Below are 17,163 nucleotides of genomic sequence, written 5' to 3' on the forward strand. Positions count from 1 at the left end.
AGCTTGTGTATAAAATTAGGCTAGTTTTCACTTTTGTTAAATGATAAAATTATCTTTATTAGCATATAGAATAAAGAGATTAAAATAAAAGCGATGAAATCAACCCAAATCAATGCAATCATACAGCACATGAAACTAGGCGGCAACCAAGAAAGCAAGTAATCGATCGGTTATGGCCGCAGCTTTATCACTGTTTGGACTGAAAAAATGAAAGCAATGCCCTTCTCCATCCGTCTCCATAATCTCCACCTCTCCGCCCCACTTGCTCTTCTTCAACCCTTGGTAGTAAGCCCTTCCCCTATCCCTCAGTGGATCCTTCTCCGCAACGAAGAACATCACGCGCCGCCCCGCCATCTCCCCGATCCGCGGATCGACAGCCGGATTGAGTCGCGGATCGTCGTCGCGGGCGCTGCTCGCAGGGCACAGGACTTTATACACCTTGTCCACCTCGTTGTTGCCGAAGAAAGGGTGAACTAAGAAAACCCCCAAAACCTCCAATCCGCGGAATCGCCTCACTCCGGCGCGAATCGCCACGTCGTTCGCGATGGTCGCCCCCGCGCTCTCCCCGCCGATGAACACGCGGCGGAAGTCGGCGAGGTCGTTCAGCCAAGGATCGGCGCCGGATCCGTCGGCGTGAGAAGCGATCCACTGGAATGCGGTCCAGGAGTCGTCGAATGGGATTGGGAGGGGGTTTTCGGGAGCCAATCGGTAGTCGACGGAGACCGCGATGAGGTTGCCCTTGTCGACTAGTTTGGAGATGAAATTGTGGAAGGGGGGACTTCTGGGGGAGCCGATGCAGAAGGCGCCGCCGTGGATGTACACTACGAGGGGGAGCTTCTGCGGCGGGGATTGGTGGCGCGGCGCGAATATGCGGACGGAGACGCCGGTGTCGGGGTCGATGAGGACGTCTTTGGAGCGGACGGAGGCGTCAGGGTGGTCGGAGGGAGGGATGTCCGGCACCGGAGAGAGCCTCTCAATTGTGCCGTCGGTGAATAGGCGGAAGAAGGGCGACATGTCGGCGGCAATTTCTCTAGTAGCTGAGGCCATTGGAAATGCTGGAAAACTACAATGAAAGAATTTTTGGGATTTTTATATAGTAGTAGCCACTAGCCAGTAGGTGTAAGTAGATAGAATTGCATTAATGAATTCAACTTATATAACAAATTATTATTTATTAATTTATTTCAAATTTTAAATATCAAACTTTGATTTTTATAAATTTTGAGGGTGAAATTATTTGATTTTCATTAACATTTGGGGACATATTCAAATGAATTTATTTTAAATCGGATTGCATAATGCATAAATGAATTAAAGCCCGTGGTTTGTTTTTTCTTCTTCTTCTTTCGGTATTTAATAAAGAATCACATCAGTTGTATGCATTTTTACAATATTTTTGAAATCATGATTTTGTCAATATTAATGAATCAATTAAAGCTTGTGTGCATCAATTGGTATCATAGGCAAACTCGATTGAACATTTGAACTTATGAACATGAATTTTAAGCTACAAATAAACAACAATTTAATTGACTTCCAAATGCCAATGCTATGCTAGTAGTAGTATGGACGATTGAAAATGATTAAATTCCAACATAATGATTAACAAAATCAAAGTGAGCGGCACGACGTCGTTTCAGTCAGTTAGTTCAGGAAGTCTGTAGTCGATATCATTTCATTTCCCACAAAGGGAAGGACTCTGGAGAGAGAAAAGAGAAATAGTCTTAGAGAGAGAGAGAGAGAGAGAGAGAGTGTGTGTCTGGGGAGGCGCAAATCTGATTGAAAAACAATTCCTTAATCTAGGAGATTAACATAGAAAGAAGGGCGCGACAACGGTCTCTCATTATTTTGATGTTCTCCGCAGAAAAAGATCATGTTTTTTGTGTTTATTCCGTCTGTAAATAGATATCTATACACGTATTGTTGCATGCAAAAAAATTCACTTGAGAAACGATGGATATAGTGAAGAGGAGAAGAGTAAAGGAGACGTGAATCGAGCTCTACCTTTTGGGAATTAGCAATGGCGGACGATCTCTGTTTCTGGGCCAAGGTACGCCTTCTTTTTTCTCTTCCCATACTACTAATTTTATTTCTTATTGTTAGCTCGGGTTTAATTAACGATTTGCTCTTTGATTTGTGCCCTAATAATGTGTAGTTTTGTGTATACAGATCAGTGTTTTGGTGTGTCAGGACTATGAGAGTTCAGTGAATTTCTACCGTAGTTGTAAATGGAAGCTCGTGTTTGTGATTTTTTGTATTAATTATTTTCTGTATAATGGGCAATTTTAAGATTTTGTTTAAATTAGTGGACTTTATCCTGTTTACGCTGATATATTTGAATATCATGTATTTTCATAAAGAAGGAATATACCCTTTTGGTTATGATTTTGTTGCTCAATGACTCATTGGAGCTTAATCCAAGATTATCTTTCATTTACTGGGATTTAGAGAGCTTTGTTTGTAAAGTACTATATGTGCAAATAATGATTTCTGGTAGTAATGAATTTATGCCAATTTATTAAGAAAATAATGCCTTTTTGGTTCACCGTTCAAATCCTTACTCTCACTAAGATTTTGTTGCTCAGTGGCATCAGCTTAATCCAAGATTATGTGTCATTTACTGGTTTTAGAGAGTTTTGTTAGTAATGAGTATATGAATTTGCAGTCTTGTATGTACAGATAATGATTTATGGTGATGTGAATTCATGTCATTTTATTAAGAAAAGAATGCCCTTTTGGTTCACTGTTCAAATCCTCACTCTTACTAAGATGTTGTTGCTCGATGGCATCTTTGTTGGAGCTTAATCAAAGATTATCTTTCAGTTACTGTGATTTAGAGAGTTTTGTTAGTAGGTACTACTAGTCTTGTATGTACTGATAATTTTTTCTTGCAATTAGAATTTTTGCCATTTTATTAAGAAAAGAATGCCCTTTTGAGAGATTTGTGAATAAATGTTTAGGTTTGTGAGTCTTGGATGAAAAACTGTTCTTTTTCTTATTGCTGTGATGTTTTCTTGAGCTTCAGGATAGCTTGACTGTGAAACATCCTAAGAAAAATCCTCTGGCATTGAGGATGCTGGTTTTGATGTTCGTGCTGGTGTGTGGAGTTTACATATGTGCAGTCTGTCTTAAGCAAATTGGCGGGCACGCGACTAAGGGGTTGTTGAGTTTTTCGGTGGCTGAGAGGCCTTGTGATGTAACGGATATCGATCCCTCTGAGAAGCCCTATGTACATTTCCCCGAACCAGAGACTTTTAGCAGGTTAGACTTTGTCTAGAGCTGATAAACGGGTTTGGGTTGCTGCTGGATTTGCTGATTGTTGTTTGGTTACTAATTAGGGAAGAATGTGCTTGCAATCCTGTACGTTACTTTGCAATATTGTCCACGCAGAGGTCTGGGAGTGGATGGTTTGAGACGTTGCTGAACAGTCATAAGAACATTAGCTCCAATGGGGAGATTTTCTCAGTTAAAGTTCGAAGAAGTAACATGTCCACAATCGTGGAAACATTGGATAAGATTTATAATCTAGATTGGTTTACAAGTGCCTCAAAAAATGAGTGTACAGCTGCAGTTGGATTGAAATGGATGCTTAACCAGGTGTGCGCTCGATCTTCGGAAATCATACACATTTGTGCTTTCAGTAATCTGTATGTGAAATAAAATGGCTGCAATACCTTTCTTTGCTTCTTTGTATCTTGAAACCTGTTTGTTTACCTACCTACCACCTTGCTGCAGAGAAGAACTTTCTCGTTTATTTAGCACGGGTTTCTTGTGTTATTTGGAGGGATGCCGTGTGCGTCTTCTCTTTTAAATAGAAACTTAAAGTTTCTCTTGAAGCTGTTGATGACTAGCTGACCTAGAAAAATAACCATGGGAACCTTTCTAAATAGTGCAGCTCTATTTTACAACTGAACAAGCATTGTCTGAGCATGATTTGTGAAAGATATCTGTTCTTGATGTACGTAATTGTTATTCCAAGCTTATACCAGTTTGTAGTTTGGCAAGCGATGATCGCAATTGTGAAAGTTTCCCATTAAATGCAAAATCAAAACGAACTGCTTTTCAAAAGCAAATCACGAGGAGACCACCTGCATCTATACTAGTGATAAATTTTCCTCGTTTCCCTGCAATAAATCTCTCTCTCTCTCTCTCTCTGATATGTAGATATGAGTTTGTAGAATAACAGGAACTACATTTGTTTCTGTGTTCTTGTTATAAACAAAATGTAGCTTTCTCCTGCCTTTAGAAATTACTAGTTATTAGCAGACACTAACACTATATTTAGATTGTTTTTGACATAATGCAATATCTTCTATTCTAGATGATATTCTTATACATCTTTTTGCAGGGACTAATGCAACATCATGAAGAAATAGTGGAATACTTCAACTCTAAAGGAGTTTCTGTAATTTTTCTTTTTAGACAGAATCTGCTGCGTCGTATGATTTCCATCCTAGCAAATTCTTTCGACCAGAACGCCAAGCTACTGAATGGCACTCACAAGTCTCACGTTCACTCAACCCATGAGGTCCTTTCCTCACCCCTCTTTCTCTCTCTCCATAATGCAGGTCCTAAAATGTGTATAACCAATACAGGCCGAGATACTTGCCAGTTACAAGCCAGTTGTTAACACAAATTTGCTTATACCGAGCCTGAGGCAAGTGGAAGATCTCGTTAATAAATCAATGGAGTATTTTAAAAGCACCCGCCATATCATCCTCTACTACGAGGATATAATAAACAATCGGACTGTAAGAAACATTTTTAACAAAATCTATATAGCTTTTGCTTTTGGTTTTGCATCTTTAAGCTCAAGTTATCTCCTTTTGCTGCAGAAATTAGTCGATGTTCAGAACTTTCTGAGGGTTCCTCTCCAGGAGCTGAGTAGCCGACAGGTGAAGATACACAAAGGGTCGTTGTCTTCGCAGGTCGAAAACTGGGGAGAGATCGAGAAGACACTCAAGGGTACGCATTATCAAAGTTATTTACATGAAGATTACAAGTTGTAGGAATATGCACCATGTGCTTCTGCTGTGTATATAGATTATTTTGATTTATTCATTGATTCTTACTAAAGCATAAGCTAACAGGTATTTTCCCCTGTTGGAATTTTGATAGCATAGTTTTACAGGATACCTTATCAATATTTGTGTTTGTTTTATTTTTTAGTTGTTTTTTTGATAAGCAAGGTAGACTAATTTTTCTGTATTTTAGCTCTTTCGATTGAGATTTTGTATTTTTAACCACATTTTATAATTTTCTAGCTATATAGAGTATTATGTAGAAGATTTAGAGTATTAACCAATCTATTAGAGTGGATGGATACTTTTATATACTAAAAGACAGTATTAATATTTATATATAAAAAAAAGAAGAAGTAAAGAGCCAATAATATCATAAACATTAACAAGTTAACCGAGTGAATAAGCACTCTCTATATTTTCTTAAAATATTTAATACTTGAATGCAATTTTTATATTTTATTCAAAGGGCAAATTGGATTAAAAATCGTGAACATAAAAGTTTGGTTTTTTTCGTAAACTATAAATGATGCGTAAAAAATCATGAACTTTATCGGTTGTGTAAATTTCCTGTAAAACCGGACCCGGTATATTTGCGGCCAAAACTTATCCTACGTGGCTGCCGGAGTTGTGACATGGCATAGCAGCTGTCAAAACACAAAACAACGTTGTTTTTACACGCAAAACGACGTTTTGTGTAGCTTCTGTTAAAAAATTAATTTTAATCATTCAGGGTTAGATTTCTTCCACCCGTCGTGAAATCCAATCGGCAATTCCTCCATCGCGATTCCTCCTCCTGCAGCTGCAAGTCCTCCATCCCATCGCTATTCCTACTCCTCCATCTGCAATTCTCCATCCCGTCCTCCTCCAGCTACAATTCCTCCATCCGAACAACAACGATTTCACATCTGCAAAATTGTCGTGTTGGAGAAGGTTTTGGGCGGAAGCTCGCCGGAGAGCCCCATCCCGGGGAAATGGAGCTCGACAACGGAGGAATTGTCCGGGGAGCAGTTGAAGCCTGACCAGGCGCAGGGGGTGGGGCTGGAGAGGTTCCATAGGAGGACGCGGCCGCCGACGGCGGAGCAGAGCACGATTAAGGCGGCGCGGTCGGAGGCGATGTCAGGCGCGACGGAATGGAAAAGGAACGCCGCCGCCGTCAATAAGAGGAGGTGGAGTATGCTGAATTAATCCATCTCGCAGCAAATGTAGGCAATTTCTCCGCTGTTGTTGAAATTTTGGAAGGAATTTAAGAGGAACTTTGAATTGAATCACGCCATTTATATGTTCTCTTAATCAAGTTGAGAGATACAGTAATTTGGGGGATAAGGGAAAAATACATAAGGCTTTTGTTTATTAAAAAAAATTCCATCTCAGCAGCCAACTCATCGTCCATGTCAGCGTTAATATCGTCATCTTAGCCGGAATACCCGATACGGGAAATCGGCACATTTTATGAAAGTTCATGATTTTTTACGCAACATTTATAGTTTACGGGAAAAACCAAACTTTTATGAAAGTTCATGATTTTTAAGCCAATTTGCCCTTATTCAAAAAACCATTCTTTAGTGTTCTACTTTTAATGATTGATTATGATTATGGTATGTCATGTAATTTTGTTTCCTATTAAATCATTAGAATTCAGAACAACCTCTCTTGCAAATTGATTGGGAAGTGTTTCGATTTATAGATGTCGATGGCCAAAAGTGGTTGAATGAACTATGTAACCAAAGTCTACGTTCTTAGCTAACTAATCCCCATTTAAATGAAATGAATGAAGTATAGTACTCCAAAAGCAAATCTCAATAAAGTAAGACCACAAAGCCATTATTCCATCTAAGTAACCTCTCCCCATCAACACTATATGTTGGAATATTTGAATGTTCTATTCCATGCACCTAACCCCAATCAAATGATTCAAAGTTCAAACCATCCAATTTTGTTGACCCAAACTCTTGCCCCCACTCTCACCCACCCCCTAAAACTAAAACATTTTGACAAGTGTATATGGTGGCCAATAAGATATCCTCGTGTTGACTAGGACCATGCCCAACCCTACCTTACTATACTTCTCCGGGACAAGATTCAACATGTTTTCAATGTTCAAATTTGAGGAAGAAGAAACTAATTGCATAAAAGTTTTAATATTTTATGTTGGCTTCACACTAAAGTTTCTTGAATTTGATATCATTGTTGGATAGTTTTGCTAAGATTAAACATCATTGTTGAATAGTTGAGACGAATAATAGGATATAGTAATTCAAGCCCGCACGAATTTGTTTTTAGGTCACTTTCAAAAAGCCTCAAACTAATTAGGGTTGGACATGAATTATATACACATTCTAACTTCCTTCACTCATCCGATGTGGGATGAGTTTGTACCTAACAATAACTAGACCTTGACACAAATCAAGAAAAATGACAGTAAAATTTACGGGATGGTCTGGTCTTGGTAGATTTTTTCATTAGATACTAAGTAGGAGTATACAATTAGCCGATAATATTGTTTTAGTTTCTATAAATTATTAGTACGTATATTAACAGCATCTTCCAGCCGTTAATTCAGATCTAGTTGATCTCCGCTGTTATCTACACACCAAATCCAGCCGTTGGATCAAAGCGGGTCCCTCATTCATCAACGCAGCCCAATCGACGGCCAGGATTCACCAGCACATCCATCAACGGCTCAGACACGGTATCGTCAAATTCAATGCCACACGTTGAATCCACCCTAGATCCCTCACACACTTATTTCTCTCGCCAGCCGAATTCTCTCTAATACCTGGTAGCTTCGACCAGGTAACCTAATCTATTGAGAGAGGATTTGAACTCGAGCTGAGAGGTGATTGATTTTGCTTGTGGAGTCGATATGAACGGCGGGGATTTGAATCAAAATCAGAATCAGAACCAGAGCAACCAGCAACAGCAGCAGTTGCAGCACCAGCAGTGGGTGGCGATGCAGCAGTACCAGCAGCAGTGGATGGCGATGCAGTATCCTGCTATGGCGATGCAGCAGCACATGATGTACAATCAACATTACGCCCCGTACTACCACCCGCAGCAGCAGCAGTATCACCAGCCGCAGGGGCAGAAGCAGAACAATCAGATTCACAACGGAGCTGAAGATAACAAAACGATCTGGATTGGAGATCTCCAGCAGTGGATGGATGAAGCCTATATCCACTCCTGCTTTTCTCAATCTGGAGAGGTAATGGAATGTTAATTTCTTCAAATTGTTCTTCGGAATTGCTAGGTTGGTATACGATTTTAATAGAGTTGTTATGCTGAAAGAATTATGTGTTTTAGTTGGATTTTTTAGTGATCTGTGAATTTTATCTGTATGTGTAAAGGATGGCGAATTAGAAAAATAAACAATGTTTCTATGTGATTTTTCAGCATTAGGGGTGCTTAAAATTGGATTAGAAGATCAGGGAGATATTCAAATAATTGATGTTGGAATTAAATTTTCAAACAGTTCATGATTCTAATGAAAATCAAGCCACTCTTAATTAACGTATTAAGTATTCAAAAGAAAATTTAATACTAGATTGAAGGTCTATTTAAGTTAATTGAGAATGCAAGATTCCGGCTTTGGGCATTCAAGATCTTAGCAAAGTAGTCTGTATTCTACAGACTAATAAACGTGAGACTACATCTCAGAAATTGGCTATATTTTTTTTATATGATGTCTGATTGAAATAAATAACTTAGATCATTACCACACCATGCCATAACACCACATAAGATTACAGCACTATAAACATATCAGTATCTGTGAGAGTGTCCTAGCGAAAGGCTTGGATTAATCAATGGTGCTTCCACATGTGTTTTAGAACATTAGTCCATTAGTTATGAAGAACAATAATTAAAATAGACTCTAATAAATAGTCATTGTATCGGACCCCTTAGACACTAAAATTCTGTTCTCCTGCATCATATTTTGTAGGTTGTCTCAGCCAAGGTAATCCGCAATAAGCAGACAGGGCACTCCGAGAGATATGGATTCATCGAGTTCAATTCTCATGAAGCTGCAGAGAAAGTTCTGCAGAGCTTCAACGGAACCAACATGCCAAATACAGAGCAACCATTTCGCTTAAACTGGGCAGCCTTTAGCGCTGGTGATAGGCGCCCTAACACTGGTGGTGGTGGTGGTGGTGGGGGTGATATTGGTTCTGATCTGTCAATATTCGTTGGAGATTTGGCTTCTGATGTTACTGATGCAATGTTGACTGATACCTTTGCTAGTAGATATCCATCTGTAAAAGGTGCTAAAGTCGTAGTTGATGCAAATAGTGGGCGTTCAAAAGGTTATGGGTTTGTCAGGTTTGGAGATGAAAGCGAGAGGACCCGAGCCATGAATGAGATGAGTGGTGTTTATTGTTCTAGCAGACCTATGCGAATTGGTGTTGCAACCCCTAAAAAGACTTCTCAACAACAACAACAATATTCTTCCCAAGGTGCGAATTACACATTTCTGTTTGATTGTCTTTTGTGATCCACTGGCCATTCTGTTAATCCGCTGAATAGATTTCTGTAGCATAAAAGATTCCTAATTTAGTTCAACTGGTCCTTCGATTTATGTGTATTAATAAAACATCTTTCTTTGTGTGAAAAATATTTCACATATTTTCCATTGTAGTTTGTAGTTTTATCCACTGTATAACATCTTTATTTCACTTTCTTGATTTAGCTGTCATATTAGCTGGTGGTGGTGGTGCATATGCAAATGGTGTTGTCCCCCAAGGTCATTCTGAGAACGACTCAGCTAACACAACAGTAAGTCCTGGACCCTCTACTACAAGTCAATTGTATAATGCTAAGTTACTGAATAATCTATATTGTCCACACTTTCCATAGATATTTGTCGGAGGACTTGACTCTGATGTAACTGATGAAGAACTGAGACAGTCGTTTACTCCATTTGGAGAAGTTGTCTCTGTGAAAATACCAGCAGGAAAGGGATGCGGTTTTGTTCAATATGCAAACAGGTTAACTCTGATGTTTCTTTTGATAGTAGACTGTATGGAATATCTGCCCTTGCCAAAAGAGTGGACAAAACATGCCATAAAACTCAATGACAGGCTTTTCCTTCCAATTTCCTTTATTCCCTGAATTTTTTTCTTATTTATCAAAAGATAATGATTACAAGGGCAACTTCACTTTTATCGGAATGCATGCATAACACACAGTATACCTTTAACTGATTGTGGAATTCAGTATATAGTTTGTAATTGTATGCTCATCTTATTTTCATTTAATGTACTGGTGTGTTATTTACTGGTATATGTGCAAGTGAAATTATTTGTGTTAGAACATACTATAGTATATCAGATATATGCATGGAAGTATAGTTGTGATTGTTGGGTAAGTGTTGCTATATTGGAAGTTGCATAGCCATGGAATGACACTTCATACTCTCTTTGACAGGAGCAATGCAGAGGATGCTATTGAAAGACTAAACGGGATGGTTATTGGCAAGCAGACTGTTCGTCTATCATGGGGTCGAAGTACGGGTAACAAGCAGGTAAGTCTTTCATCTTCAAGTCTTTCTGTGTGATTGGATTAGTTCTGGTATATTCCTTCTTCAGATTACATTGTTTAGCCTTGACATAAAGTGGAAGCTTGTCATGACAAAGTACAGTAAGTTTGTCGAACCAAATCAGTGTCTGGAAACTATTTCTACCAATACACAACTGTACACTGATAAAAACAAATAATAGAACAGAGATTTGGCTCGAACAAATTCTTGGCTACATTCAATTGCTATTGCGGCATTCTTGAATATGAGATGTAACAAGTCTGAAGCTTTTCTTCATTTCCATTTGCAGTCGAGGATGGATGCTAATGGTCAGTGGAACGGGGCTTATTACGGGAGGCAAGGGTACAACGGCTATGGATATGCTGCAGCAAGCCCATCATACGGGGCTCCTTCAAATGGTCACGGGAATCTCCAGCAGCCGGTCAGCTAAAACCTGCTCGATTGTGTGTCTACGAGCTCTTATTTATCGAGGGAAAAAATGTATCCAAACCCAGATGTTGTCTGGGGAAAAAGAATTTTGTAGCTGGATTTATATATCGCGTGAGACTTGCTTAGCACTCTTTCTCTTTCTTTTTCACTTTTTTGAACTCAAGTTTGAGATTTTTACTTCTAAACAGACTTACAATGGCTCTAGTTATTACATGTTCACGATTCATTCTTTGAGGCCTCATAATACCAAGTACAGTAGAAAATTGTTGTACTTCTCATCCTATATTATTAGCACTTTTTATTTTATGTAGTTTATTTGCGACTGATGTTTTAGTGTAATTAAATTCTTATTTTAAGTGTAATGAGAGGTCATTTAATAATAGAATATTTAATTAAAATATATTAATTAAATATTCTTGGTTCTTACTTAAATTATAAATAGTGTAATTAGTTTGGGGTGAGTTGAAATAGAAAGATAAGGAACATAGGATAGAGGGGGCACTATTTTTTATCATCATTTTCGTCCTGGTGTTTCCATTTTGGACGTATCTTTTTTATACTTTAACCATCATTAATAACTATAATAAAATCATCACTAAACTGCAAATAACAGAAAATTAAAATAAAATCATTTTTAGTTTTATAGTATATGAATAAATCGGCGTGTTGGGGTTGGCCGACATGGCGGTGCATTTTCGACTGGCGAAGGAAGCTGCAGTGCGACGAGCCATCGGCCCCGCTCCTCCCCCTCGAGATGGCCAAAACATTGGCTGTTGTGAACGCTCAAAGGGTAGCTAAATGTGTATGAGACAGTAGAAAGAAGACGTATGCAAAGTAGTCTTGGAGAAGTATTTATTAAGTAGTACTAGTATTTAATTTAGAATGAAGACGTATATATGCGAACTAGTCTTGGCCTCTTGGGGGTATTTATTAGGTACTACTATGGATTTCTCTCTTAACTTATACAATTCATATCATCATCATTTTTGGAACATGTTAGTCAGAAACTCACAAACACAATCTCTATATATACTAGGAGTACTCATTTTGCAACAAAGGTTTAAACAGATTTTTCAATCAAAGCCAAAGAATAGAAACAATCAATCAAAGACTAAATAAGCCGGCTGTTAACCTATCCTTTTCTTGATAATGAATAACGTTTATAAACTTCTTGTAGCTTTGAAACTATTACTATAAGTCCAAAAATATAGGCCCTCAAAACCAAAATACAAATACTTACTTAATATATTCCTAAGCCATAGTAGCTATCTGTGAGTTGTAAACAAGAATTTCACACCCCCTCTTGTTATACTATATAACAAGAATGTTGCTCTTATTCCATTCATTGCAAACATGATCAAAACTGCAATTCTCCTCCTCTCTCTTTTCTGCATTGCAGAATGCCACGGAGGGAGTCCCTACGACCCCCTCCGAGTGCTGCAAAAGTCACGTGCAAGATCAAGAAAATCATCCCAACAGTACACCCAACTGACCCAAGATGTCTTAAAATCAACCCAATACTCACCGGTTTACATGGCATCCCAGAACGGGCTCAAGGAAGCCGACATGATCGATTCCTTGCCCGGCCAGCCACCTGTCGGATTCTCACAATATTCGGGCTATGTGACAGTGGACCCCAGTGCTGGCCGCGCCCTCTTCTACTATTTTGCTGAGGCCGAGGACGCCTCCACCAAGCCCCTCGTGCTGTGGCTCAACGGAGGGCCCGGGTGCTCTTCACTAGGGGCAGGGGCAATGACAGAACTCGGGCCATTTCGTGTGAATCCAGACGGGAAAACGCTGTGGTACAACAAGTACGCTTGGAACAGGGGTGAGTTTTAGGAAATGAATTATACATTTGGTGCAAAGTTTGTTGAAATGTGTTTGCATTGCAGTGGCAAATGTGGTGTTCTTGGAATCCCCTGCTGGTGTGGGATTCTCGTACTCGAACAGATCGTCCGACTATGTCACGGGCGACTCAAAGATGGCTGCGGATGCTTATACCTTCCTAGTGAACTGGCTCGAGAGGTTCCCGGAGTACAAGACACGCGATTTTTACATAACCGGAGAGAGCTATGCCGGCCACTATGTGCCTCAGCTGGCTGATTTAGTCCTCCAAAACAACAAAGTGACAAACCAAACTGTCATAAACTTGAAAGGCATAGCTGTAAGTTAGTCAAACTCCAAACCAACCTTGTCCTTACTATATCTCTTCGGACAATCCAACATATGTGGTCTTGTAAAAAACAGATTGGCAACGCGTACATTGACTACACGGATAGGTGGGCGGGAACGTACGACCATTTCTGGACAAGCGCGCTGATATCGGACGAGACGCACCAGGGCATTCTGGACAACTGCAACTTCACCTCGGATGCCACCGTTTCGGATGTGTGTGATGACTACCAAGACAAGGCGTTCGAGGAGAGCGGAAATGTGTACATCTACGACATCTACGCCCCCTTGTGCGGCTCAGCTTCCACTGCTCCATCGGTATGCTATGTTATATATGGAGTACGATGTTTAGATAGATAGATAGATAGATATATACTCCTCCATATAATTAACTAACTAACTAACTAACTAATTGTATTGTTGTTGTGGAATCAGTTATCTAGTTATGATCCATGTTCGGATGTGTATGCAACCACTTACTTGAACTCACCACAAGTTCAGAAGGCTCTCCATGCTAACATTACTGCCCTTCCTGGCCCATGGGCGCTTTGCAAGTACCATCTTATCCCTCTCTCTACAAACAATGCTCTTTTTCTTTTCTTTTTTGAATACGGAGTACTAAAACTCGTCTCATCTACTACCAATACTAGACTACTGGTAGTGGACGGAAGGAGTAATAAAAATTCAATCCAGACTATTGGTCGGTGGAGATATTTCATCTGAATTTGACCTTCTTTATGTGTAGTGATCCGATATTCGATTCGTGGAATGATTCACCTCTCACTGTTCTACCAGTGATCCAAAAGCTGATGGCGAGCGGCATACGCGTCTGGATCTACAGGTGAGATTATTCTGTTACTCAACTAGAGATATTAAACAAAAAAAGTTGATATCGTGTATTGGAATTGCAGTGGAGATACAGACGGTATAATTCCAGTAACGACCACTAGATACTCGATGCCCAAACTAGGGGCACCGCTCAAGACTCCATGGTACCCATGGGACTTTCAAGGCGAGGTAACAAATCATCAACAGACTTAATTATACTGCTTCTGTCTCACATTATATAATTACTTGAGTTGCATTCCTTTTAATGATCGTCCCACTCTCTTCGTGAACACATTTAATTTCTTTTACTTTATCGTATTCTCTTTTCAATTATCCATTTAATCTCGATAAACATCTTACTGATCAAAGAAGCTCAAAACCTATTTATTCGTTTTAGCTAATTTAAGGTTGCATGTGTAGGTGGGAGGATTTGTGGTAGGATATGAGAATGTAACGTTTGTGAGCATAAGAGGAGCTGGGCATTTCGTTCCAGGCTATCAACCTCAAAGAGCTCTTGCTTTCTTCTCCAGCTTTCTTCAGGGAAAGCTCCCTTCTCCTCAGAAGAACTAAATAAAATTTCAAGTGACACATCCAATTAGTTCATATAAAGAGAGATGACATAATCATCTTCAATGTTGTACCATTTCCTCAACTTGTGTTTATGAGGTTAAAACTTAAATTAATTGTTGTGAGAGTAGAAAGAAGGAAGGTAGGTATGGTATGTAACTAAATATCCATACCAATTGGATTCTTTCTATATTAGACTTAGTAGTATAAAAAAGAAGATTATCTTTATTGAATATCTAACATTACACCGCCAGCCGTACAAGCGAGGATTGATTGCTACGCTTTAAACATGTGATGTCAAATTAAATGGAATTAATCCCACTGCTTCTTTCAGAAATTAAATAGAGTAATTGATACTCGCCACCAAGCTCTACCCCGAATTCATCAGTAATTGATCATTGCCCATTGACAAGCTTCATGTATAAACTAGCCCCGACGCCTCCATGTATTTTGATATTCTGGGATGTCTGCGTTTGACATTGTTTGGAAGATTATGATTGACTTGAATGTGGGACTGAATCATTATACACAACGACAAGTCCACCTATTCTACGCCGGTCAAACTTTAGCTAAAAAAAGACAATGACAAACACACTAGATATCCTTCTACTAACACATTTTATTAGATCATTTTACAATTTTTTTATTTTTATTAGATCCTTGTATTAATACATTTATTTCATTAGATCATTTTATATTTTTGTATTACATTAGTTCTTTATATGCATTTTGATTTAAGAGGTTATTTGGTTAAATTTTAATTTAATGGATTTCAAAATTCAAATAAAAAAAATTTAATTAAATTCTGAAGTCCATTAAAAAAAAATCCAACCAAATTAAAAATAAAAGTAAAAAACCATTTATAAAAATGCACAATATAAGGGCCCATTGAAAAAAAAAACTGTAAAATGATGTATGAAAAAAATGCAACAGTTCAAGAACATAATGAAACAAAAAAATTGTATAATAACCCAGTATAATACTCTCATCATCGTATAGAAATAAGCTAATTGGAAATGATACAGATTTTAATGCATAATTAGTAAAGTAAAATAGAAGAGGAAAAAAAATTTAAAATAGTGTAGTGAATTTGTGGAGCCCATAAATGATAAAGTAAAAGAAAATCAGAAAAAGATTTCATAAATCCATATGGACTATTTCTATGGACGGACGAAAAAGAAAAATCAACAATTTCTATGGGATGGACTATGGAGTGCGTAAAATGTACACATATAGAGACATCTAGATATATATTCTACCAAAGACAGTTTGAACAAGAGATAAAATTAGACATGTCTATTAATCACAAATATGTGGTGAAGTGAATTAGACTTGGATTTGAATTTTAAGTTTAGTATTTCAAATTTAGTATTTCTGTTATTCGAATAATCTGTAATAGCAAGTCTTTGATTTGTTCTCTGCAGTATCTTTCTAGTCAAGTTTAGTTGCTATTTTTTAGGAGTCTTATTAGTTGCTTAGTTAGTGGATTAGTTGCTGCAGCACGTGTTTTAGTGGTTAAGCTAGTATTTTTTCTGTCTATTTAAGATCGAGTGATCATCACAAATTAATATTGAAGTTCTACATTCGATCATCTCTGTGTCTTCATCTTTTCTCATCTTGCTCTCTATTATTCAAAGCAATTTAGAGCTATAATCTCTGCTTATTCAAACAGATATATTAGAGAAGAGAGTGAGGGATTTGTGAGTTAGAAACCACAAAATAAACATAAAAACAGAATAACTCCATTATCAACTAGATAATTTAACTTGGATTTGTCCCATAGATATAGTTTTTCTCTTTATGGAGGAAAATAGCACATAGATGTATTTAAAAACAATACCGCTGTTACTTTGCAAAATTAAAATTAAAATTGAAAAAAAAAAAAAAGGAGGACACGGCGGCTTTCAGAAATAGTTCATTAACACAGAGACGGCCAATAGGAGAAAGCGAAGGTTGGGGTCGATGCCACGGCGGCGAAGTCCGTTGGTGGGTGGCGCCGCTGCACATTCCTCGACAAAAGCTGCACATTTGGTCAAATTGAATCCATAGAGGAATCTCTCTATACCACCATATACATATACATATGTTAAAATTGTTTCAAGCAAACATGAATGTCATCCAATAGTTCTGTGGGGTGGATAAAAAGGGGACACAAGAAGTAAAATGAAAGTGCGCCACCCACCTTCTAAAATGAGTGCATTATTGCTTCTAACAATTCATTCTTTTCCACTTTTGAATTCTTACAATGAATTTTTTAAAATCTGGTATGCTATATATATATATTCTGAAAATGAAAAAAAAAAAGATACAGTAATAGTAGAAGTTAAGAGGGATCAGTGACAGTACAAAAATCATAAAAGCAAGCAACTGTAGCAAAGCAAAATTGAGGTAGACTGAAAAATACACTTGGTACTATTTGCAACAATATAAATTCCCTATTTATTTTTTTACGAAATCAAAACCTTAAGTCCATGTACAATTCACAAAGTAAGTTTTAATTTCCGTAATTTGATTATGAAACTGGTTTGTCAGATATAATCCTATAACATAACATAAAATAATTGGTTACAACAACCGAATGTGGCATCATAAAAATAAAAAAGAAGGGAG

General features: G+C 38.1%; 4 protein-coding genes across 5 annotated transcripts; 3 read left to right on the top strand and 1 right to left on the bottom strand.

The window, feature by feature from the left end:
• Positions 1-79: 79 nt before the first annotated feature.
• LOC125222104 (probable carboxylesterase 2) lies at positions 80-1,099 on the bottom strand. The gene has a single exon (XM_048124547.1). It carries the CDS (start codon positions 1,045-1,047, stop codon positions 136-138), a length of 912 nt encoding a protein of 303 aa, XP_047980504.1. The 5' UTR covers positions 1,048-1,099; the 3' UTR covers positions 80-135.
• A 598-nt stretch (positions 1,100-1,697) lies between these two features.
• On the top strand, positions 1,698-6,314 carry LOC125185229. 2 transcript variants are annotated; one of them, XM_048081730.1, is made up of 7 exons: positions 1,698-2,050; positions 3,026-3,261; positions 3,339-3,597; positions 4,349-4,528; positions 4,596-4,751; positions 4,836-4,965; positions 5,755-6,314. In XM_048081730.1, exons 1-7 carry the CDS (start codon positions 2,021-2,023, stop codon positions 5,778-5,780), a joined length of 1,017 nt encoding a protein of 338 aa, XP_047937687.1. In that variant the 5' UTR covers positions 1,698-2,020; the 3' UTR covers positions 5,781-6,314. The 2 variants fall into 2 exon arrangements, with proteins under 2 accessions (XP_047937687.1, XP_047937686.1); XM_048081729.1 differs by lacking the exon at positions 5,755-6,314 and having other exon boundaries at positions 4,836-5,297.
• Positions 6,315-7,751: 1,437 nt separating this feature from the next.
• On the top strand, positions 7,752-11,257 carry LOC125185228 (polyadenylate-binding protein RBP47-like). Its single transcript, XM_048081728.1, has 6 exons — positions 7,752-8,226; positions 8,965-9,475; positions 9,709-9,794; positions 9,876-10,006; positions 10,446-10,542; positions 10,847-11,257. Exons 1-6 carry the CDS (start codon positions 7,888-7,890, stop codon positions 10,985-10,987), a joined length of 1,305 nt encoding a protein of 434 aa, XP_047937685.1. The 5' UTR covers positions 7,752-7,887; the 3' UTR covers positions 10,988-11,257.
• A 1,067-nt stretch (positions 11,258-12,324) lies between these two features.
• Positions 12,325-14,781, top strand: LOC125185227 (serine carboxypeptidase 1-like). Its single transcript, XM_048081727.1, has 7 exons — positions 12,325-12,814; positions 12,879-13,150; positions 13,234-13,476; positions 13,594-13,712; positions 13,904-13,999; positions 14,070-14,175; positions 14,407-14,781. The coding sequence occupies exons 1-7, from the start codon at positions 12,340-12,342 to the stop codon at positions 14,554-14,556; spliced, it is 1,461 nt and encodes a 486-aa protein (XP_047937684.1). The 5' UTR covers positions 12,325-12,339; the 3' UTR covers positions 14,557-14,781.
• Positions 14,782-17,163: the final 2,382 nt, after the last annotated feature.

The sequence above is a fragment of the Salvia hispanica genome, chromosome 4 (assembly GCF_023119035.1).
Source record: "Salvia hispanica cultivar TCC Black 2014 chromosome 4, UniMelb_Shisp_WGS_1.0, whole genome shotgun sequence".
In the NCBI taxonomy this organism is placed as follows: domain Eukaryota; kingdom Viridiplantae; phylum Streptophyta; class Magnoliopsida; order Lamiales; family Lamiaceae; genus Salvia; species Salvia hispanica.

What these genes read in the sequence shown, in the direction of transcription:
- LOC125222104 (XM_048124547.1), bottom strand. Translation starts at nt 1,047, where the DNA reads ATGGCCTCAGCTACTAGAGAAATTGCCGCCGACATGTCGCCCTTCTTC.
- LOC125185229 (XM_048081729.1), top strand. Translation starts at nt 2,021, where the DNA reads ATGGCGGACGATCTCTGTTTCTGGGCCAAG. An exon ending in GAACCAGAGACTTTTAGCAG is followed by an intron (nt 3,262 to 3,338) that starts GTTAGACTTTGT and finishes GTTACTAATTAG; the next exon opens with GGAAGAATGTGCTTGCAATC. An exon ending in ACGTTCACTCAACCCATGAG is followed by an intron (nt 4,529 to 4,595) that starts GTCCTTTCCTCA and finishes TAACCAATACAG; the next exon opens with GCCGAGATACTTGCCAGTTA.
- LOC125185228 (XM_048081728.1), top strand. Translation starts at nt 7,888, where the DNA reads ATGAACGGCGGGGATTTGAATCAAAATCAGAATCAGAACCAGAGCAAC. An exon ending in ACGACTCAGCTAACACAACA is followed by an intron (nt 9,795 to 9,875) that starts GTAAGTCCTGGA and finishes CACTTTCCATAG; the next exon opens with ATATTTGTCGGAGGACTTGA. An exon ending in TTTGTTCAATATGCAAACAG is followed by an intron (nt 10,007 to 10,445) that starts GTTAACTCTGAT and finishes TCTCTTTGACAG; the next exon opens with GAGCAATGCAGAGGATGCTA.
- LOC125185227 (XM_048081727.1), top strand. Translation starts at nt 12,340, where the DNA reads ATGATCAAAACTGCAATTCTCCTCCTCTCTCTTTTCTGCATTGCAGAA. An exon ending in CAGCTTCCACTGCTCCATCG is followed by an intron (nt 13,477 to 13,593) that starts GTATGCTATGTT and finishes TTGTGGAATCAG; the next exon opens with TTATCTAGTTATGATCCATG. An exon ending in CATGGGACTTTCAAGGCGAG is followed by an intron (nt 14,176 to 14,406) that starts GTAACAAATCAT and finishes TTGCATGTGTAG; the next exon opens with GTGGGAGGATTTGTGGTAGG.